Source organism: Pan paniscus, chromosome 12 (genome assembly GCF_029289425.2).
Source record: "Pan paniscus chromosome 12, NHGRI_mPanPan1-v2.0_pri, whole genome shotgun sequence".
NCBI classification, from domain to species: domain Eukaryota; kingdom Metazoa; phylum Chordata; class Mammalia; order Primates; family Hominidae; genus Pan; species Pan paniscus.
Window position 1 is genome coordinate 31,347,618 of NC_073261.2, and position 17,358 is coordinate 31,364,975.

General features: G+C 51.1%; 1 protein-coding gene across 2 annotated transcripts in view; it reads left to right on the forward strand.

Moving 5' to 3' along the window:
• FAM178B (family with sequence similarity 178 member B) overlaps window positions 1-17,358 on the forward strand; it is a 97,989-nt gene that overhangs the window by 12,778 nt on the left and 67,853 nt on the right. The window contains exons 6-7 of one of the 2 annotated variants that reach the window (XM_057301269.1): window positions 8,297-8,402; window positions 11,890-11,974. In XM_057301269.1, coding sequence (XP_057157252.1) covers window positions 8,297-8,402; window positions 11,890-11,974 — 191 coding nt within the window. Of the gene's footprint in view, window positions 1-8,296; window positions 8,403-9,619; window positions 9,826-11,889; window positions 11,975-17,358 lie in introns of those variants that run through there. The other variant, XM_055107641.2, reaches the window with a different exon arrangement.

Consider the following 17,358-nt stretch of genomic DNA (forward strand, 5'->3'; position numbering starts at 1 on the left):
CTTTTTGGGAGTAAATTCATGATCATTATCACGTAACCATTGACTATATTGCTTTTCGAGAGAATTTTTAAAAGATTTACCACAACCTTATCCAACACTTGGAATTATGAGCTAATATATCCAAGAAGAAGAGGAAAGAGAGTCCTCAGGGTTCAGTGCAGCGGCGTCTGCCGGGTGCTCACACAGGCTGGTGCCCTGTGGGGCTGGAGGCCAGGGCGGTGGAGAAGGGGCTGTCCTTGCCCACCTGGTGAGGAGCACAGAGGTGGAGCTGCTGCTGTGGTCTCTTCGGCCACCTTAGGACTTGAATGCCAGAGTCTTGCTCTCTTTTCCAGTTATACAGGGCTTATGTTTATTTCATGAATTCCAAGTCCATCTTATTGTATGATATAAAGATTACTGTTAACATTCTGATATGCTTCCTTTAAAAGTTTTTATCGTGGAAAGTTAACAAACACATATCAAAGTATAGAGAACCATATAACGTCCCTCCACACACCCATCACTCACTTTCAACAAGGATCAACTCAAAGCCAATCTTGTTTCCTCTCAACCTCTGCCCACCAACACCATTATTGCAGGATTACTTTTTTTTTTTTTTTTTTCAAAACTGAGTCTCGCTCTGTCACCCAGGCTGGAGTGCAGTGGCGTGATCGCGGCTCACTGCAACCTCCGCCTCCCGGGTTCAAGCGATTCTCATGCCTCAGCCTCCTGAGTAGCTGGGACTACAGGCACCTGCCACCACGCCTGGCTAATTTTTGTATTTTTAGTAGAGACGGGGTTTCACCATGTTGGTCAGGCTGGTCTCGAACTCCTGACCTTGTGATCTGCCCACCTCGGCCTCCCAAAGTGCTGGGATTACAGGCATGAGCCACCGTGTCCAGCCACCTCAGGAATACTTTTAAGCAAATCCTCAGACACAGAAAATTTAATCTACAAATACTTCAGTTTGTGTCTCTAAAACATAAGACTCTATTTTTAGACATAACTTCGATATTACTATCATACCTGAAGAAATAGTAATTTCTTAATAGTGCTAATATCAGTTAGTGCTCAGATTTCAATTTTCTTTTTTTTTTTTTTTTTTTTTAGTATTTTGAGATGGAGTCTCACTCTGTCGCCCAGGCTGGAGTGCAGTGGCGCCATCTCGGCTCACTGCAACCGCCTCCCTGACTGAAGCGATTCTCCCACCTCAGCCTGCTGAGTGGCTGGGTTTACAGGTGTGTGCCACCGCTCTAGGTTAATTTTTGTATTTTTTTGTAGAGATGGGGGTCTCGCCATGTTGCCCAGGTTGGTCTTGAACTCCGGGGCTCAAGTGATTCTCCTGCCTCAGCCTCCCAAAGTGCTGGGATTACAGATGTGAGCCACTGCGCCTGGCCTTCAATTTTCTTTAGATGTCTTTAATAGATTATTCAGGCCGGACGCGGTGGCTCACGCCTGTAACCCCAGCACTTTGGGAGGCCGAGGCGGGCGGATCATGAGGTCAGGAGATCGAGACCATCCTGGCTAACACGGTGATACCCCGTCTCTACTAAAAATACAAAAAAATTAGCCAGGCGTGGTAGCGGGCGCCTGTAGTCCCAGCTACTCAGGAGGCTGTGGCAGGAGAATAGGCGTGAATCCGGGAGGCGGAGCTTGCAGTGAGCTGAGATCGTGCCACTGCACTCCAGCCTAGGTGACAGAGCAAGACTCCCATCTCAAAAAAAAAAAAAAAAAATTCTTCAAATCAGAATCTGAACAATGTCCAAACATTCCAATTAGATGATAAAATGTTAATAATGAACTAATACTTTATTACATTGATGCCCTAACATATTTAACCATTTTCTCATTTTTTGAACATAAAAGTTTTTTCCAACCTTCCTTTATTATAAATAATACGGCGGGGAATATTGGGGAGTATTTGTCTGGAGGTCTAAAATGTGTTCATAGCTGCAGTGTGGGGTTATTGGGTCTGAGTGTAAGAACATTAGTAAGGGTTCACATCACCATGTTGGAAAGGTATTTAATAAAGAGATAGATGGTGAAAAGAAGAAAGAGCTGGAGAAAGGAGAGAGCCAAAGAATGTCTGGGCAGGAACTGAGGTGAACAGCGGAGAAAGGAAGGCGTCTTCCTGGGCTGCTTCAGCCTTGGAGTTTGTGCCGACAGCGGGTTTTCTGTCCTAGAGTGGATGGCGTGCAGGAAGTGTTTGACAGATGAGATGGCCCGTGGAGCGGTGACCTGGGATCAGAGCAGGCCTGCCAAATGGGGCCAGGTGGCTGCCCAGCTTCCCTGGAGTGAGGGTTTCAGACCCTCCTCCCTCAGATATGCTAATGAGGCTCAGTAGAGAGGGTGTTGCCAGTGCCTCAGATCTGCAGTCTTGGGAATCGGCTTTGGGCTTTCTGGAGGGAATGCCCGCTGTGTGACTCGGGCTCAGTCCTGGGACCTCTGCCGGGCAGTGGCGAGGCCCACTTCCTGGAGGTCACCATTTAGCCCTGGGTCATCTTTCATTTCCTCCTTGTGCCAAGGACTTCAAGGCCAGACATAAGAGTGGGAAAACACTAGTCAGTCATTCAATAATAACCTTACCATATTCAGCCGGAAACATGGCCATGGAGGCGGGTGACAAGGGGATCTCTTAAGAAGCAGTCAGCCGGGGCATGGTGGCTCATGCCTGTAATCCCAGCACTTTGGGAGGATCGCTTGAGCTCAGGAGTTCTAGAGCAGCCTGGCCAACATGGAGAAACCCCGTCTCAACCCAAAAAATTGCAAAAAAAAAATGAGCCATGGGTGATAGCACACCTGTGGTCCCAGCTACTCAGCAGGCTGAGAAGGGACAATTGCTTGAGCCTAGGGAGGTTGAGGCTGCAGTGAGCCGTGATCATGCCAGTGCACTCCAGCCTGGGCAACAGAGTGAGACCCTGTCTCAAAAAATAATAATAAATAAAAAGCTGTCAGTCCAATTCCATACACAAAGTTGCTGCTGTGGTCTGTGGCCATGCCACCCTGAACGTGCTGGATGTTCTCTCATCTCAGAGGCTGAGCAGGGCCCGGCCTGGTTAGTACTTGGGTGGGAGAAAGTTCATGCTGTGGGAGCTGACAGCTAGGTTTTCATTTTCCTCGTTATACCACCTTTATATTCCTAACTTTCTACAGTGAACGTGTATCATTTTTATCATTAGAAGAGAGGAAAGTAAATGCCATTTTTAAAAAAATCAACTCTTGAAATAGATTCACTTCTCCTTACCTTTCTGTGAAAGGGGGAAAATTTCTTTCTTCCCTCTGAACAAAGTAGGCAATAGCACAAATTAAGCAGTTTGTTTCAGACTGCAGAGCGAGCTTGGGTGGGCTTGGCGTCTGCGTCCCAGCGGCTGTCCTGTTGGACCTATCCAGGTTTATGTGCAAGAACCCTCTTCCCGGGGAGCCTGCCTTGGGAGTGCATGTGGTCCAGATGACCCGCTCATCCATCACCAAGCTAGCTGTGCATCCCAGGGTCAGTCCCCTGCCACCACAGTCACATGTCATTATGACGGAAGCTGATACCAGCTGATTGCAGGAGCTGAACTTTTTTCCTCCACCCTTGACAGTAATTCAAAAGGAAATCCAATGCTCCTGCATGGAAAAGTGTCAGGACCAAAGCCCACATCCCACTCGGGGGCGGAAGTTGGAAGGGTGGAGTTTGTCTGCCCTGCTCAGTTAGTCATAGGCCCCCCACAGTATTTGCAAGGACATTGGGGTGTGCGTTTGTCCTCTGGGTGCATCTGCCACTGTTGGTGCGAGGACCAGCGTGCTTTCCACAAGCCCGATGCATGGGCCAGGCCGTTCCTCAATGAATATCCAGCAGGCAGGGGAAGAAGGAGGTGGATGAGGCTCAGCTTCTCCCGGAGGCCCGGCAGCCCCGCCTCTTGTTTTGCCACTAGCTTCTCTTCCTGGAGGAAGAGGCCAGGGTTGAAGCCCAGGTGCAATAAATCCAGCAGTTCTGAAGTGTGGAGAGGGCTGAGCCTTCCAGCTGGCTGCATCTGCCCCCCAAAATAAAGAGCAAGCAGAGGTAGCAAGCAGGACCATTATGGGATCCCTGAGTTTCTGCCTGTGGTAACACTCGCTTATTTATTTATTTATTTTTGGAACGAAGTTTCGCTCTTGTTGCCCAGGCTGGAGTACAATGGGGCAATCTCAGCTCACTGCAACCTCTGCCTCCCAGGTTCAAGCAATTCTCCTGCCTCAGCCTCCTGAGTAGCTGGGATTACAGGCGCCCACCACCACGCACGGCTAATTTTTTTTTCTTTTTTTTTTGAGACGGAGTCTTGCTCTGTCTCCCAGGCTGGAGTGCAGTGGCGCAATCTTGGCTCACTGCAAGCTCCGCCTCCCGGGTTCACGCCATTCTCCTGCCTTAGCCTCCCCAGTAGCTGGGCCTACAGGTGCCCACCACCACACCCGGCTAATTTTTTGTATTTTTTAGTAGAGACGGGGTTTCACCGTGTTAGCCAGGATGGTCTCGATCTCCTGACCTCATGATCTTCCCACCTTGGCCTCCCAAAGTGCTGGGATTACAGGCGTGAGCCACCGCGCCGGGCCTTGCATGGCTAATTTTTGTATATTTAGTAGAGACGGGGTTTCACCATGTTGACCAGGCTGGTCTTGAACTTCTGACCTCAGAAGGCAAGTGATCCACCCGCCTTGGCCTCCCAAAGTGCTGGGATTACAGGCATGAGCCACGATGCCTGGCCAACACTCACTTATTTTTATTTCATTTTTTTCTTGTTTTTAGTCAGGCTCATGCTCTGCTGCCCATGCTGGAGTGCAGTAGTACGATCACAGCTCACTGCAGCCTCCAACTCCCGGCTCAAGAGGTCCTCTTGCCTCGGCCTCCAAAGTAGTTGGGACCACAGGTGTGCACTACCATGCTCAGCTAAGTTTTGTATTTTTTTTTAGAGACAGGGTCTCACTGTGTTGCCTAGGCTGGTCTCAAATTCCTGGCCTCAAGCTATCCTCCTGCCTGGGCCTTCCAAAGTTCTGAGATTATAGACATGAGCCACTGCATCTGGTCTCTCTTATGTTTAAACAAAGAAAGAGAAAGCAAAAGGCCATAGGTGAACGCTTTGGTTGCTATTGGTTTCTATTGTATTTAGGCATTTTATTCAGACTGATTTGAGTAACTTGGCAAAGGCCCAGGAGCTGATACGTATAAATAACTACACTTGGTGTTTATCCTTCGGCCATCACTTGGGATTCTAAAGGCATGTAGAGACCTTGCCCTCTGGGACTGCTGCCCATAAAATAAATGAGGAGGTTGAGGCGGGAAGAATCTTCCCTTGGGTGTGATAAGGAACAGAAATTCCAAGATGAAGCTGGTCAGAGCTCTGCTTAGGAAGGCCCGTGTGCTGAGCCCAGCTGCCCCCATTTGCTGTCACTGGTTTTGCGGGTTTCCCCGTTGTAGCTGATGTCCTTCCCTCGCTTCCTTCTGCTCCAGTGGGCGGCGAGGGTGGAGGCAGACACCTGCCCACTGTCATTGCTGTCATGGCTGGGGATTAGCAGCTCCCTCCTCATCTCCAATCACAGCTGAGGACTCCGATGGGAACCTCCCTTCATGGGATCTTCAGGGCTGACAGCTGGGGGCTTCCCACTCAGCCAGGCCTGCGTGGTATCTGTTGCCGATGGAGGCTCTGTCCCTCTGTCTCTCCCTCCAGGGCCCTCCAACATTCTCAGGATAACTTCGGACCTCAGCATTGGCTTGGCCGTGGACAGAGGCACCCCCTTGGACCCAGCATCCATGTTCTTGATGTGGGGACGTGACTCTGACAACAGCCAATTCTGTCACCCAAGGCGTTTGAGCTTTCACTGCACACACCTCCCACCCCCTTTCCTTTTTCCCTTTTCCTCCAGGCTTCCCAGCCCAGGTGCTGCTGTTGGGATCCTCCTCCTTTCCCCAGAGTCAAGGCATTGTCTGTGCACAAGGCCCATTCCCTGCCCAGCAGCCAAGCTTGAGGTCACCCTGTGATAACCTGAAGGGCGTGGAAGGGCTTGTGGCTGAGCCAAGGAGAAGCAGCACTCCCTTCCCGCCGAGCGTGCACTCGGCCTGCAGAGGGGAGTCCTTGCCTCTAACCCTAAACACAGAATTCCTTGAAAGCCAGTCACCCTAGGGCAGAGCAGGACTATGTCCTTTCTGGCTTTCTCTTGCTCCTGGTCCCATAGACAAAATTTTCTCAGCAGCAATGAACTCAGAGGCCAATCAATCATTTCTCTGGCAGAAACTGCAAAGCCCACGTAGCAGAAGGGAGATGTTGCAACTGTGGGGTCTCTCCCTTGGAGCAGCAGTTAGAAATATGTTGATCTGAGCCAACAGGGCCTTGTACAATCAATTCTCCCACTAAGAAACTGGCGGGGTGCCCCCTCCAGCAGAATGCCAGAGCCAGCGTCTCCTCAGAGTCCCTGAAGCGCCAGCCTCCTCACCACATGGCCTTTGTCGGGGTTCTGCCAACTTGCAAGGTCCTCCAGACATTGTTTACATGGGTATTGTCTGCGTTCGGGCTGCTGTGCATGTTCTTGAACCATGCGTCTTGTTGCGGTCAGTCCATGAAAGTCTCCATGTGACCGGGCACGTGGATAGAATGGAGCATGCCAGCAGTCCTGGGGTGCACGTGTGTTTGTATGTACAAACGAAGGTCTATTTCAGGGTGGTAAACTTCACAACCACAGGAACAAAGCTGCTTTCTCCTCTGAACTTAAATGACTTAGAGAAAAAACATGCAATTTGTAAATTGCCTGGACATTCTCAGAGAGACAGCAGCTTGGCTCAGAGGATAATCTTTGTTTTGTAGCATTCTGTTCCTGGCAGTTTAAAGAATGATGTCCTTTTTAAAGGAGGAGGAGGTTGGGCTGACTGAAAAACTTTTTATATAGGGTGGCAACGTTAAGTACTTTCTGAAATGTTCTTTGCATGCATTTGGGCCATTAAAAAGAAGAACAAATGTGACTTACGTTTTCATTTCCTGGAATCCATGTTAATTATCTTTGGGACGTGGTCTAGAGAGAGCAAGCAAAGATGGTGGTCACAAAATGCGCAGGACGTAGGAGAATCCTACCCCAAACCCAGGCTCTCTGGGGATGACCAGGAGCTCAGGAACGGTGACAAAGTCCAGCCAACCCCCTATAAAATGACTTCTGAAGCACCTTCTACCAGAGGCCCTACAACCATTCGAAACATTTCAACAACTCATTTTGCAAAGATCTGGAATCTTGTAGGTCAAGGTGATCTACCGGGTCAGTGGTCCCCAAGGCAGGGCTCATCTCCACACCAGCGCCGATTTTGAGAGCTCCTGTTAGGAGGAAGAGGCCCGAGGGGATGGTGTGAATGGGCACACGGTCACGGCCACAGCCGCGTGGCTGGTCTGAGCACGCCCCCATCCCTGGAATCTGGGACACTTGCAGCTCACATGGTTTCTGAAGAATCCTCTATAGAACTCTTGTTTGGTATTTCCTTCCCAGAATGTCTTCATCCCGGGCCCCTTTCTGTTATTTTCCGGTCTTCTCAGGTGTCCCCTTTGTATCTGAAAAACATAAGGCAGAGCAGAAATGCCCTGTGTAACCAGATCGCGAGACGCTGGCCTCGCAGGGGTAATCGTGCCCGCCCCTCGCCCCTTGCAGCTGGAGGAAACCGAGGCTAAGACACCCACTCCTGGCCTCACTCCTCACCTTTCCACACCCTTGGCAAATATTCCACTTTCCCCTGTGGTCAAATGGAAAGGGCAGACTGCACTGCCCCACCATGTTTTTTTGTTTGTTTGAGATGGAGTGTTGCCCTGTTGCCCAGGCTGGAGTGCAGTGGCGTGGATCTTGGCTCACTGCAACTTCCACCTCCCGGGTTCAAGCAATTCTCCTGCCTCAGCTTCCCGAGTAGCTGGGATTACAGGTGCATGCCACCATGCCTGGCTAATTTTTGTATTTTTAGTAGAGACAGCGTTTCACCATGTTGGCCAGGCTGGTCTTGAACTCCTGACCTCGTGATCTACCCACCTTTGCCTCCTAAAGTGCTGGGATTACAGGCGTGAGCCACTGCATCCAGCCATCCGCCGTGTGTTTTAAACACCATGAGGTGTGTTCACGCAACATTCAAGAAGAGCAGGTGATTCTGATGCTAGCCTGGGTTCTTTTCCTTCTGACAGATCATGCACTGAGGGCTTGAAAAGCACATTTGTCTCTAGCGTTACAGATATGCTTCCCAACAGCCAGTGAAGCTGGGTAGTGACAGCCTCCCGCGGTGTCACCGAGACAAGTGTGCTGGCACAGAGGCCTCCCCTAACCTCAGCCCTCTGCCCCCCAGCTCCCCGCCGGCCCAGCAGCTCTCCTTCCTGCACAGCGGCCTCCTGAACATCCTCTACCTGCACATGCCTGACTGCCCGGTGTCCCTGCTCCAGTGGCTGTTCCAGGTGAGGACCGCAGGCCTGCCACTAGGTGGCGGGAGCGCTGCAGTCTGGTGGCCCGGCGGGCCCACAGGCTGAGGGGTGGGCACTTCACCTCTTCTTGCCTTAGGTGCTGCTTGGCTGGGCTCAGGCTGGGAGGAGGGAGGAGAGCTGATTGGGCATCGATCCCCACCATGGTGCTAAGAATGCCAAGGCCAGGGAGGTGCAGGGGGTTCGCCTGTGGTCTCCCAGAGCGGCGAGCGCTGGGAGCCTCTGCTTCCCCCGAAGGTGTGTGTCTCTGGGTGCTGCCTGTGCCCTCACGTGGCTTTCCTGAGGGACCTGGTGTACCCAGTGGACTTACGGTCTAACCTCTCAGTGAATCGGTCCAAGCCCCTCAACAAGTGCTTCCTATGCAACAAAGCTAATTTCTTCACCAGCGGTCACAGGTCCCTCATCCCATACGCAGCGGGAGGGCCGCTCAGGGCCCACGGCAATCCTGCAGTGCCTGGTTTGGGGCCCTCGTGAATTTGGAGCCGAGGGTGGTTGGGCGTTTGAGCGTGTGCTTCCTGTGTGCAGTTGTAGCTTGGCTGGGAAAACCTGGAACAGCTGCTCTGGCTGTGCTGTTTTTTCCCTCCTGGTTGCTGCTAGAGCGTTTTGCCATAGGGGAACATACATTTTGCCCAGGGCTTGACACCTTTGCACAGAGAGAGGCAGTGAGAAGCCAGCAGGGACAGCCCAGGAGCCAACCGCTGTGATCTGAATGCCAGGCATAAGGATGCCGTCCTGGCCTTGGTCCCCACCCAGAATCGTCCCTGTCTGGGGACAGGTGGGTCACAAGTTCCAGCTGGTCCCATTCCTGCCAGTTGGAGCCTGGACCCCAGCTGTAAATCAGAGCCATCATGTGGGGCGGATTATTCCAGGAACTGCTCGGCCTCGGCAGGCTGGCTGCAGTCCAGAGAGAGCCCTCCAGCTCTCCCTTCGTGCTCTGGGTCCTTCACCTTGCTCCTCCTTACCCCGGAGGAGGAAGACATGCAGCTTCTGGGGCCCTGGTGTGTAGCTGCTAACCTTGTCAGCCCCCAATCCCCCACCCAAGGCCCAGAAGGAGCAGTGGGTGAGTAATGGGGAACAGTGGGGCCATTATTCCCCACGCTGGTCGGTGCAGCCCCTGCTCCTTGCACAGTGTGTGACGGAACACACAATCGAGCATTGGGAGGCACAAAGGACCCATCTGAGACGGCGCCCACAGAGGGGCCCTGCGTCACCCTGACACTGGCGTGGAGTGCCTTCCCAGGGGTGTGTCGGTTTCTTCCAGGTTCAGAGACCCCCATCCTGGGAGGCACAGACGAGCCTTCCCCTGGCTCTTTCCCCGTCTCCATCATGCTGCGAGGGGGCTGGAGGGGAGAGGAGTGCAGGACCCAGCCCTGAGGTCAGACAGACAGACAGACTTGGTGTGAGTTCTGGCCCTGCCACCTACTCCTGTGTTGCTACAGACGGGTTTCTTAGCATCAGCTCTGTGCCTCGGAGCCAGGCCTGATGGGCCCATGTGGAGGGAAGTGGGACATCCGTGAGCTGCCTTGTCCTTGTGCCCCCACAGAGCTCTGCTCTGGGCCTGGGTGTCCTCTGTGAGGCACGCTGTTAGTGCAGAGTTCCAGTTCACATTCTGCAGGAAGGAGAGACAAAAGCTCCTATCCCCCATGGCTGAATCCAGATCCATGAAAGGGGTGCACTCGCTTTGGGGGGCCTTCTGGGCAGTGTCCTCAGGGGACTTAGAACCTCGAGCAGTTACTGGGGACTGTGGTTGTGGGAGGCAGAAACCCATGGGGGCTCCCTTCTGCAGGTGCGAGGGTGGTTCCTGAGGTCCCAGGGTGGGGGCATGCTGGGCCCCAGGAGGAGCTGGACCCAGGGATGGGGAAGGGTTGGGATCCTAGGACTGGCCTCTGCTGCTGTCTCCCTGCAGGTTCCATGGCCAAGTAAGGCCAGACCCTTTTCCCGAATCTGGTTCCTCAGGAAGGAGAATCTGGTTAGGCTAAGAGGGGTTAAGTGGTCCCCTTGTCCAGTCAAAGGCAACTCGGGAAGTGGGGTCCCAGGGCTGCTGGGGCCATGCCTGTACCTGGGGTCCCTACTGAGCCAGGGCGTGGGTGAGGTGGGCAGACTGCTCCAACCCTGCTCCTTCGATGTTCTTGGAAAGGACAGCCTGAGTTCTCTCTCAGGGACTCGATCCCGTGCACTCCTCCCTGGGGCTTTAATAGGGTGTGCATGGGCACTGGCTGAGCTGTGTCCTCGTGTGGGCCAGCCTTGCCGGGAGAGTGGACATCAGCAGGAGGTGTACACCCTCAATGAATGTATGTTCTTGTTGGGAGAGACTCAAGTGTTCAGCCATGAAAATGTTGTAGGAAGTTCCAACAGGAGGAGAAAGGCAGAGTTCTAGATGCCGACCGGAGGGCATCCACGCAGGCTTACTGGGGGGGGCGTGCTTGGGAACCACACCTGTGAGGGAGGAAGAGCACTTGGCCCCATGCAGTCCCACTGGGCTCTGGAGCCCGGTGACCCCTTTAGAGTTGACCCAGTTGAGGCGAGGTCTCCAGCCTCGGCCAGTTATCAGACGCAGACACTTGGTGAGGGCTGTGACCTTGGACCAGTTGCTCCCTCCAAGGTCAAGGCTCAGAGAGGGTCCTGGGCTCAGGGCCCTGGCAGCGACACTGCCCAGCCCCTGGGGGAACAAGAGCCTCAGTCCTGAAAGGAGATGTGCCCACAGTGCCCACAAGGCAAACTTTTCTGGGTACTGGGGAGGAACGATGTCATGCACAGCATGGCTGCCACTGTCGTGAACTTGGTGAGTGCCCCTAGACCAGATGGCACCTGTGGGCTGCTGCTGTCCCATTGCTTATTCCCTTGTCAGCCTCTCTGCATGTTTCCAAACCCCAGCTTCTGACTGTCAGGCTCCAGGAGCATTCAGATAAGGATCCCAGAAATGACCACCCTGCCCTTGTTTGAGGACCTGTGTTCAGTACCAAGGACCTTCTAAGCTGGTGGTCTCAGATGACAGTGTGTTAAGGCGCTGACCTGGAAATGATTTGAGGATCACAGAGAGGGCCCACCCTGTGATTGTCCTGCTGCCTGTGATGAGTGCAGGCATGCTTTCTCTCCCTTACGCTGGGCCCTGCCCTGGAGGGGCATGGCTGTGACCACAGGGAGCGAGGGGCAGAGGGACCAAGACCCCCATGCCAGGAGGTGGACGGAGTAGGAGGTTTCAAGTGGCACAGACCTGGGTGTCTGGGCCTGAGTGCTGGCTTTGCCGCTTACAGGCTGTGTGACTCTGGCAAAGTTGTTTGACTTCTCTGAGCTTGGTTTTCCATCTTCTAATTGGCAACAATGACAATGTCCTTCTACCACACAGACTTACGAGAATTAAATGGGATTTATTTAACGTGGAGTAATAGAAGTTTGCTACTATTGCTTCTTAGGAATGACCCAGCTCACCAGGTTTTTGTTTTTGTTTTTGTTTTCCACCTAGCTGCTGACATGGCCTCCAGAAACGTCTTTGGGAGCCTTTGGTCTTCTGTGGGATCTCATTGTGGATGGAATCTTCCTTCAGCCTGGTCAGTACTGGGATGCAGGGTGGAGATTGGCGCACTGAGCTCCCAAGCCTGTGATACGTGACTCTCAGTGCCTGGAGCCCAGCTGCAGGCGAGATGCTGGTGGGACATTGCATCCAGGGTGTAGAGGCATCAGGCCATCTTTGGCTCAGGCTCCAGCATTAGTAAAAAGCTGAACCAACAGGCTCCTCGGCACCTTGAACTGGCCTCAGATCTCAGCCCCTGTGGCCACGGCCAGGCTGACCTCACAGGCTCTTGGGATCCCAGAGCAGTCCAGGACAGTGGGTTCAGACTGAGACAGTCTCTAGGTCTGAGGGGACAGCTCACCCCCAAGTCCTTCCTGAAAGCGCCGGTTAGCTTGAGAGGGTTCCAGGAACATCCCCATCAAATCAGGGTGCTCCTTGGGTTGGAGTCACCAAAGGGAAGAGTCTGAAGCTGTCTCCCTCACTGACAGCCTTCTTTGGCTGATAGGACATCCACAGTGCCCCTGAGTTTGGTCTGGGTGGGAATGAGAGCCTCAAGCTGGTGCCTTGGTTGTGGCATTTAGGAGGTATATTTAATTCCTCTTTATAATGCTTTTGGATGTTCAGAGTTCCACAGAAGGAATTAATTTCCCCCCCTAGTGGCTGCACCCTCCCTAGACTGTCATCATTTGGTACCTGAACCTAGACACTTTGGCACCAAAAAATATCATGTAACCAGTTGAAAGTTGCTTAAGCAGACAGTAAGAGGGACTCCCAGGTGGTCAGACCCCGCCTCTGCCCCAGCTGTAGGCTGCTCACCCCAGAGCAAGAAAGCACATGGCCCTGAAGGCCAAGGCCAAGGATGTACCATGAGCCCCCAGCCCTTTAAGTTTCTGCTTTTGTGCCTCTTCTGCTTCAGGAGTTGGCTGAGCTGGAGCCATCTGTCAAATTAGAGCATTCCAGACTCCTCCGCCCCTGCCCTCCATGGAGCCCTCTAAGCGAGGTCTTCTGAGTAGCACCAGTCTCAGCGCCCTCTCCCTTTTCGTAACCTCTGCCCCTGTAGCCCCCGATGCCCTTTGGAGCCCCAGGGGCCGCCTCTGCGGCATGCCTGCCCTTTAGGGGAACAGAGGCCTCCCTTGTCCTGCTCCCTGCAGTGGTATGTGTCTCCTCCGCTGAGGCAGAGGGGATGCCCCACTCTCCTTTGCTTCTTGCCACGTTGTCTCTGATGCGCTCCCCATTAGGAAGGATCAGAAACAAGCTCTTGAGTCCCCTGTCAGCTTAGCTCTGGCTCTTCTAACTCCAGAGCATCTCCTGTGGCCACTACCTGAGAGCCCAGCCTGGGATTGTGTTTCCCTGCCCAGGGGACCAGGGACTGGCCTAGAGAATTCCATGCCTGGGGTCGGGATCTCAACTGGTATGGGGAAAGTGAGAGGCCCGGTCCATTAGAGAACTGAATGCAGGGACTTGAGCAGATAGTTGCGTACCCAGGTTCTTAGCAGCATTGTTCACAATAGCTAAGAGGTGGAAGCAACCCAAGTGTCCATCCGTGAATGGATAAACCAAATGTGGTACATACATACAGTGGAATATTACTTGGCCTTAAAAAAGAAAGGAAATTCTTTGAATGTCCATGATGTATTATTTTTAAAAAAGAGGAAGGAAGTTCTGACACATGCTACAAGATGGATGAACATTGAAAACATTACGCTGAGTGAAATAACATACAAAAGAACAAACACGTATATGAGGTACCCAGGGTAGTCAAATTCATAGAGACAGAAAGTGGAATGGTGGTTACCGGGGGCTAGGGGAAGGAGAGAGTGGGGAGTTACTGTTTAATGAGTACAGAGTTTCAGTTTTGCAAGAAAAAAGAGTTCGGAGATGGATGGTAGTGGTGATTGTACTACAGCGTGAATGTACTTACTACCACTGAACTGTGCACTTAGAAATGGTTAAGATGGTAAATTTTATGTTATGTGTATTTTACCGCAACTTAAAAAAAAAGCTAGGTCAAGAGCAAAAGGGCCAGGTGCCCAGAGAGAATCTGCCAGGAGTCAGGACTAAAGATCAACTGCCATTTCAGGAAGCATTTCTAAGGTTAAATTAGATCCAGGATTGATGCAGAAGGAAGTCATTTCCTCAGGGTTTCACTAATAGCCTGGGGCTCTGAGTGTCTGAGAGGACAGCAGGCCTCTGGGGCACAGAGCTCAGGATAGACTGGGGCTGCCTCCCTTCACCCGTATCTATGATTTGTGTGTGCGCGCGCACGTGTGTGTGTGTGTGTGTGTGTTCAAGCCGCTTCTCATATGTAAACAGGAGATTTGTTTGTGTGTAAACTTCCATCCTTTCCTGGAGTTTGTGGTGACCAGCAGTTCTTCCCAGACTGTCCTAGGGAGATTCTTACACAATTGCCCTTATCCCAACCTGCTGAGTAAGGAAAGAGTTGAGGGGACCAGGACTTAAGAGCATTGACTATTACGGGTGTGCTCTAGTGACTGGGGCTGAGGGCCCGAGTGGTCCAGGGCACTCTAGTGTGTGTTGGTGGGGCGGGGGGGTGGGGGGCGGTAACGGAGAATTGTATTCCTGGATTGAGAAGCAACACGTGTACATGTCAGCTGTGCAGAGAGCTCGGTGCACTCAGAGAAGGGATACTCTGGCACATTGCCATGCCTCATTGCAGTGAGCATTCATTTATTCAGCAAAGACACATTGAGCACCTCCTTCCTCAAGCACTTCGCTAGATGGCAAAAAGAGGATCAGGGATTAATAAAGTCCTGTTCTCAGGAGGCTAATAGGTGGGAGGGGATTAAATGAGCAGCGACCATCAGAGACAGAAAGGAGGCAACGGGAAGAGGAATTACTTGTAGTCAGGTAGGTTTGGGATGTGGGGAGGCAGGAACCAGGAAGTGCTTTGTAGAAGATGAGACAGTTGAGCCATCTGTACCAGAAAGCAGAGACTGCAAACTCAGTTGCCTAGGGGGACTGAGTGAGCAAAGTCTGAGAGCTCCTGCCCAATGTAAAGGGGCTGTCCACATCAGGTTTGGTGCAGGTAAACGCAGGTCTGGTATTACCAAACCTCTTCATTTTCAAGAGAAGCCACATTTTAGTTAGGTCGTATTTTGACTATTGATAACAAATACCAACAGCAGTTTGTTAGCTCACATGACAAGGAATTCAGAGGCAGGTGATTCTGTGACACGTTCAGTAGATGCGCAGTCTCAGGGCTCTGGATTCTGCATGTGTCTTCTCACTACTTCCTCTCCGGGTTGCAGAATGGCTGCTGTAGCTCCCACCACCACTGTGTTCTCAGGAGACAAGAGTTTTCAAGGCAGCAAAGGAAAGGATGGGACATACGAGGTCACTGCTTCTCATACTTTCCCCTCTTTTTATCAGAACAGTTTTTCCATTTTGTTTCATTAGAACTGGGGTCACGGGCTTTAGAGGTCACTTGCCATGTTGTTTGTCTGTCCAGTGCCCTTTGAACATCACAGCTATGTCTGAAGAATTTCCAGCCTCATGAATCCTATCCCTTTAGGGTTGAATGCATGAGATTTACTCTTCCAGTCTTTTTTTTTTTTTTTTTTTTTTGAGATGGAGTCTTGCTCTATCGCCCAGGCTGGAGTGCAGTGGCACAATCTCGGCCCACTGCAAGCTCCACCTCCCGGGTTCACGTCATTCTCCTGCCTCAGCCTCCTAAGTAGCTGGGACTACAGGCACCGCTACCACACCCGGCTAATTTTTGTATTTTTAGTAGAGACAGGGTTTCACCATGTTGGCCAGTCTGGTCTCGAACTCCTGGCCTCAGGTGATCCACCCACTTCAGCCTCCTAAAGTGCTGGAATTAGAGGTGTGAGCCACCGCGCCCAGCTGGGATATAGATGTTTATGTGAGATGTCCTGTTGGTAACTAACTCAGTTAAAACAACAAGAAAAAACCACCGCGAACCCGTCTGCAGACTCCATTCAATTCAGACCACTGATCTGCAGCCTTTGGGTGGAGTATCAGGGTATACAGGGATGCAAGGGAAGCAGGGAGCAGTGGGAACAAAGACAAGGAGGTGGAAGAGTGGGGCTTTCCTTGAAGGGAGCAGAGGAGGAGATAAGACGAGGTCTTGAAGGCCAGGTCTTGAAGGACAGTGGGGGCCATTGCAGGCGCAATGGAGCTTTATTAATATTTGTCAAGACCAGGATGGAATGGTTGGTTGTTTTAAAGATACAATTCACATAACATACAACTCACCCTTTTAAAATGTAAGATTCAGTAGTTTTTAGTATACTCAGAGTTGTTGAATCATCACCACTGTCTACTTGCAGAACATTTTCATCTCCCCAAAAAGAAACCTCTTAAAATGTGCTATATCCATAAAATGGAATACTATTCAGCCATAAAAAAGGAAGGAGTGACATATGCTATAACATGCATGAACCTTGAAAGCGCTGATAAGAAAATGGATACGAAAATTTCATGCCTATTCTGAAATGTCCAGAATAGGCAAATCCATAGAGACCAAAAGTTGATTAACAGTTGCCAGGAGATAGGGGAAGAAGGAATGGGGAGTGACTGCTGATGGGTAAGAGGTCTCTTTTTTACCAGATATGTGATTTGCAAATGTTTTCTCTCATTTTGTGGGTTTTCTTTGTAATCTCTTGATAATGTCCTTTGATGTACAAAATTTTAAAATTTTGGTGAAGTCCAACATATCTATTTTTTTCTTTTGTGGTGTCAAAATTAATATCATTGTCTAATCTCAGGTCATGAAAATTTTCACCTATGGTTTCTTCTAAGAGTTTTATACTTTTAGCTCATAAATTTAGGTCTTTGATCCATTTTGAGTTCATTTTTGTATGTGGTTTGAGACAGGAGTCTAGCTTGGTTCTTTTGCCTATGGGTATCCAGTTGTCTCAGCACCATTTGTTGAAAAGACTGTTCTTTCCCTATTGAATTCTGTTGGCACCCTTGTTGAAAATCATTTGACCATAAATGTAAGGGTTTATTTTTGAACTCTCAATTTTATTCCATTGGTTTATATGTCTACCCTTATGCTAGTACTCTAAATTTGTTATTACTATAGCTTGTAGTAAGTTTTAAAGTTGGGAAGTATGAGTCCTCTATACTTTTTAAAAATTTGTTGGCCAGGCTCAGTGGCTCATGCCTGTAATCCCAGCACTTTGGGAGGCCGAGGCAGGTGGATCATGAGATCGGGAGATCAAGACCATCCTGGCTAACACAGTGAAACCCCGTCTCTACTAAAAATACAAAAAAAAATTAGCCGGGCATGGTGGCAGGCGCCTGTAATCCCAGCTACTCGGGAGGCTGAGGCAGGAGAATGGCGTGAACCTAGGAGGCGGAGGTTGCAGTGAGCCGAGATCGCACCACTGCACTCCAGCCTGGGCGACAGAGCGAGACTCTGTCTGAAAAAAAATT